Source organism: Odontomachus brunneus, unplaced genomic scaffold (genome assembly GCF_010583005.1).
Source record: "Odontomachus brunneus isolate Ranch 3 - 2012 unplaced genomic scaffold, Obru_v1 Obru_scaffold_007, whole genome shotgun sequence".
Classification (NCBI taxonomy): domain Eukaryota; kingdom Metazoa; phylum Arthropoda; class Insecta; order Hymenoptera; family Formicidae; genus Odontomachus; species Odontomachus brunneus.
The window spans coordinates 3338368-3344710 of NW_022639457.1; the positions used below are offsets into that span (position 1 = coordinate 3338368).

Below are 6343 nucleotides of genomic sequence, written 5' to 3' on the forward strand. Positions count from 1 at the left end.
CTTGTGCAGCTGCAAGACGACGGGCGTTCTAATGTGCAACGGCTGCGACGATAGGTGACAGGAATACGAGAAGACGATAAGGGCCCGCCGTTGTTTAGGTCTGTCGACGGTCGCCGCCGCCGTTGTCGTCACCGTCGCCGTCTCCGGACGGTAGAGAGATATCACGTCGTATCAACAGAATATTCCATTATGACTCGCGCACATACACGTCCGCATTTGTGTCTGCACCTGCGAACGCAGGTGCGGCCAGGACGTGCGAATTTCAGGGGATACTGGAGTCGGTAACGAACTCTGAAAAATGCACGATAACGTAGAAATGTCATACAAACACGCTGTACTTTCATATTTCTTGTGCACATGCAGATCTTAAATTGAGAAAAAATTTACTAAATTTCAAAAAACGTTTATTTGAATACAACTGTGAACATATTTGTTTATATCAAGTAATTATTTACTAAAATCAAAGAAAGAAATTTATATTTAAAACTTCTTTATTTACTTTTAGAAAATGATTCTTAACTTAAATATGTTCACAGTTGTATCCAAACAAACGTTTTATAAAATTTAGTAAATTTTTTTCTCAGTATACGTGAATGTATATTGCTTTGTTTTGTCATATTTAGAGGAAGATCTAACCACACATACACACGCATACACACACACACACACACACACACACACACACGTATATATATGTATAGAGATCTTTCTGCAAACTTTTCTGAGATTTTTAAGTTTCTGAGTTCAGATGTAAAGGCACAGGGATGTTTTTTGAATATTTTTAGAGTTAAAACTCGCGTTTAGTATACATATACAAGCTACAGATCTTTTGTATCAGACGAATATTTAATTTAATTGACAGCGAATGTCTGATAGATTTGATTTACATTCGAGATGTCAACTTTGAAATTTTTTGTCATACATCGAGCGATGCTCTAATTCACTCTCGCACGTGTTTTTATTGTGCAAGAGTATTTATAATCCTGTGCACTTAGTACAACATAAACTTTGCGGAAAAAAGTCAGTATTCTGCCGGCAAAGATTTCGACTACAGCATCTCCTTAATGCTCCTGGCTACTCGTCGCAGTCATATCGGATGGTGACGTCAGAAGCGAGAAACGGCACGCATATATTTACGTTTGTAAAATGTTAAGATAGTTTGCGAAGCATTTTGCAAGTATGCTTAAACGATCTGAAGTGTTCTCTCATACAAACACCTGTTTATTTGGAAGTGGCACGCAAGAATTTCGGTCGTATATTTTCTCGCTTCTGACATCATGAATCAAGAGTTCCGCGGCGAGTACTCAGGAGCCTTAACGTTTGAATTTAAATATTAATGGCTGTCATCTGAAACTTGGTTCATATGAAGTACTCAGGTTTTTCTTTAGAGTTCTAAGTTTTTTGCAATTGAATTATGATGTATGTGATATTTATGTCTACAATTGGGAAACTCTCATCTAACTTTGAATTCAGATCTGAGTATCTCACATTTGAGAAGAGTTTTAAGCAATAACTATTAATACAGACTTAAAAATCACGATCAAGCGTAGATATAAAAGAGATGTTTCAAATGGCAGTGATCACAGAGCACTGGAAGAGAGAGAGAGAGAGAGAGCAAAGGTGGCATTATTTGGTTGTACGCGATTGCGCGATTGATCGATTGCGCGATTAATTAATTGGGATATGATGAATTATGTACGAGCGCGAGAACGATGATGAACACTTTGTTACGAAATACGCGCGGCCTAGTTTATTACGCTTACAACACAATGTTTTAAACGTGATGCTATTCATTTCGAAAGATTAAACGGCCCGCAATGGCAGTCTTTGAAAATGTATAACATGACCCCTTCAATAGCCCCTCCGCGCGTGAACGTGAACGTACACAACGTCATGGACATTTTACTGTGAACGCGAGCACTGCTTAAACATGTATCGGATAATGTAACAATATCATTTGTACCATTAATGCCGTTTGCTTCCGGATTGTATAAATTTCATTATACTTGCATTCGCATTGTTGACCACAATTATCTTTATAGTGACATAATGCGCGATATTGTATGTTAGTAGTGTATTAAATGTTACTTCGAGGACAGATCTTTTGGGAGTTCAATTTTCAACCAAAAGACATTCAAAAGCAGACCCAACCTCCTCAAAGATAAGCAAAAAATTCAAAATTTTTAGTTTCCAAAAATCTTCCAAATAACCAATTTTTCAAAAAACCTTAAAATCAAGTAAAAATCGCTTCAAAAATAATTAAAACCCAACAAAAACTGAAACTTTCAAAATTTCCCAAATTCTGAACATTCTAAAATTTTGGGAGATAAGAATCTCAAAAAATAAAGAAAAATTATCTTAAAAATCATTAAAAATATCACAAAACGTCAGTATTTCAAAATACCAGTTACAAGTGAGGATAGCAGTGATTGGAAGATTAAAAATAACTTTAACTATCGTTAAAATACCAGAAAAATAAAATTTAAATCAATTTTAATTAGTGTTACAAGAAGAGCTTTAGAAAATCTTCTACTAGATCATATTCCATTATGTTATAAATATAACTGCCTACTTTAAACAGAACTTTCAACAAAGAGAACTTTCAGGAACCAGAATGTAAAGAATTTCTAACACATATTTTTAACACTTAATACACTGCTTGCATCGTTAATTTATCAACTCCGCGGTATCGATTGGATCCCGGTGAAACGAGAAATTCCAAATCGACCAATGAGAAGCATGTTATTATAATTCCGTGTCGCTTCGTGTGACTCGCCGGGCATGAGGAACGCGTAGAACGCGACGTGGAATTTTCTGTTTAATTTTTCAGCCGCGCGCACCCGGGAAACCGAGAAACGTCTCTCCGCATTCTCATTCCGTCGATTCGTCTTTATCTCCTGCAACTTTTTTTCGCGGATAGATATTGGAAAGTAATCTTCGACTATTGACATTTTTCCTTATCGCGAGATACCGTCGACAATAAACTTGATTATGCTCAAAGGATGGCATCCGCTTTTAGATATTGAAAATAATAAAATACTGTGAAGAAAATACGTAAAAGGAATGAGATATTGCAGGAAAACGATTTCAAGAAATAATTCAGTTACTGTCCGAGAAATAGTCTCGGATTCGTTCGCGGATTACCTGAGAGAGAAAAAAAGTTTGCCGGCGCAGCACAGTGAAAAAAGAAAGCTAAATACCGTGCGCGTACCGTATGCCGTGCATACTATACGTACTTTAAGATCTTAGCGCGGCGAACAGATCTTATATACGACTAAGTACAGATTCTCGACGGAATATATACTCACATATGTATTTTTCCAACGCAGCACACGCTCCAATCTGGGGATTGAGGGAAGAAGCTGCCACTGGAGGACGGAGACGCGAAGGATGTCGCGACAACGGCGGCGGCGGCGTTGAGGAAAGGAGATATGGATGGCGAGGGAAAAAGCGGCGTGGGAAGAGCTTGGCGAATGCGAGTGAGCACGCAAGAGAGAAGGAGAATGAAAGAGGACGACAGGGGTAAGAGAGTGGTGGCACTATTGGGGTTGTAAGAAGGAAAGAACGAACGTTATTAACACTATGCATCATATACTGGCTACAGGCTACCGTAGAACGCTAGCAAGGCTTTTTATTGCTTGGAAGATAAATCACGGCGAAATACTGGGAAGTTGATGACTTTTCGCCGCACACTTTACTCTGATTAAACTCCGCTACATCCTCGCGAGAGCGGAGATGTTTGACTCTAAGGTTGCCTCGAGTTTCTGCGCTTTTGTCTGTGTGTTGTGCGCTTCAGACTGGCATTAACATCTGTAACCCCGTGATGATGAGGGAAGAGAAAGAAAGAGAGAGAGAGAGAGAGAGGGGGGGGGGGGAAGGAAAGCGGGTGCGGAAACTTTCTCGTAATCTCTTCACGAAATTCATTGCGAGGTAGACGTCTGTCAGTCTGAATCAGACAAGCTATTAAATTTTGTTTCCCTTAACAGAAGCGGTCATTTTCTATTATGGAGTCAAAATTTTGGTTCTACGGTAGCTCTGAAAATTCCCTCCTGACTTGAAGGATCAATGAAGACTCTTGAGACAGAAAATTCTATAAATTGTTGTTTTCTCTATGATGAGTTTCCAAAAAAGATTAATTTAAGGATTATTTACTAGATTCTAACATCCCGACGTTCGTTTCCGAGAGCATAACTAATTATAAATTTGTATCTACAAACCGTTATTCAACTATTTAGATTAATATTTCTTGTATGAAGTAAGTACAGGTAAAATGGATGAGTGATATTTATCTCTCAGAAGTTTAAAAAACAATAATTATTTGTGAAATAATGATTATGAATGCCGTTTAAATGCCGATTTAGATAAATCCTTATTTTCGACAAATTTGTCAAATGTTCATTAGAAAAACAGAAATATCACCTATAATGAATTATTTGGCGTCGAAAATATATGATGTATTGCTGGTAGGACTTGCGTCTTTTGTTGTTTTGTCTTTCTGTCGTCTTATCGTCCTTCGTCCTAGCTTTCTAATCCATAGTCCTGTTCCACCTTGCTTCATTGTGGCACTTCATGTACTAATTCGTGGCTGTGCACTCGCATGGATACGATTCGATTGGCGGAACACGTTTTAATTAACGCGTGACGCCGACGAAAACCCGATTAAATATTTCAAGAGCCGATGAAACATTTTAATTATTCGACAGAAATTGCAGCTAACGTACTATTGACCGTACTACACTGGAGTGTATGTCGTTCACCGGCTTGTATTATAATATAACATTCTCTGGCGGAAAAGTACACGACGAGAGAAACGAAACAAAAAAAAAATGGGAAAAAATTTATATTCAATTATCAGCCGTTGTCGCCAGCCACAATAAAAATTAACACTCTCGGGACACCGTAGACCGTCAAGGAAATCAAACTTATCTTTGTGCTTCGTGGACTTTTTTGATATTTTCATTATGTTCCGAGATATATAACGCGAAGTACGTGCATTCTTGTGTCGGGTAATCAAAATATTTCATCATCTCTTGAAATATTGAATTGTCTCTCGTCCGTATCACGTTAACATTTATGATTGCATTTACGCCAGAAGCTAAGATGTTGGATTGGTAAGCCAGGAAGCAGGATGCTGAAACGTAGGCAATAATGCATCATGCATTTCAAGATATGTCAAATGGTTTATTATACAGGAACTTCTCGACTTTAATTGACGTTTGACGAATTTACTAAGAATAAGGGAACATTGTGTGAGTCGAAGTTTAAACCGGTATTTATAGTCCGCTATTATTCAATAAATTGTAGGTCTACAATTAGCTCCATGAATTTTTGCTCGCCAAGCTGTATTTATTTCATACGACACAAATATTGATCCAAATATTTAAATAACGATCTATAAATATGAATCACTAAAGTAGTTGGAGATATTAATTTACTTTTCCCGATATTGTCTTTCTAAAGTCGTTTTATGCACGTTCACACATATGCACAAACATACATATCGTTAAGATATTTTTAATTTTAGGTGAAAAATATATGTCGATGGCGATAACAAGACGTCATACTACCAAGAACTTTTTGTTCGCGGTGTCACACGTGCGATGAGCTACATAAGTAAATATAAGTCAGATTCAACGATCGTCCCGCGTACTTATATACGTATCGTTAAGGCATTTTTAACTTTAGAACCTTAAATATCAAGCAGTTATGTAAACCCTAAACATGAGTAAATTTTACCTAGCGCATTTTTATTTGCTCCTAACTTCGGAGAAAATGTTAGAAACTTAAACCTTTCTTTTTTTAATTGGTGTAGAAAATGTCGAGGAATGTGAATCTCTTTATTAATGTTTTAGCGATTCAGTGAAGTTGAAAAGAGTCATAATAAAAAAACGAAATACATGTTTTTAAGAACGGTAACATTTGAAAAGCTAGTCTGAATTTTATCTATGTTTAGAGGTCTAGAGTTAATACCGGACAGAGATACATACAGCGGCGATGATAATGAGACACGCTTGCAGGACTTTCTGCTTTTCTCGTGCCTTAACGCCGTTCGTTTCGTTCGCTTGTACCGACGAACCCGTATAAACATAAATCGGTCCCCGCAAAATCGATGGTTGCGCCATGTACACGGTACGTTTCTCGCGCTTTACCGGCGTAACGTGTTGCAACCCCGTGTTCACCCCCATTTGTACGTCTACGAAATTTCATTTCCAATTCCAATGGACACCAATCTCCAAATTGAGCGCCGTGGAGCGCACGTGCTTCATGAGAGAGAAAGACAGAGAGAGAGAGAGAGAGAGAGAGAGAGAGAGAGAGAGAGAGAGAGAGAGAGAGAGAGAGAGAG

General features: G+C 37.8%; 1 protein-coding gene across 1 annotated transcript; it reads right to left on the reverse strand.

Annotated features, from left to right (window-relative positions):
* Positions 1-31: 31 nt before the first annotated feature.
* On the reverse strand, positions 32-6185 carry LOC116854001. The gene is made up of 4 exons (XM_032835426.1): positions 5988-6185; positions 4420-4526; positions 3309-3539; positions 32-291 (listed from the first exon to the last, which is right to left on the reverse strand). The coding sequence occupies exons 1-4, from the start codon at positions 6183-6185 to the stop codon at positions 162-164; spliced, it is 666 nt and encodes a 221-aa protein (XP_032691317.1). The 3' UTR covers positions 32-161.
* Between the last annotated feature and the right edge of the window lie 158 nt (positions 6186-6343).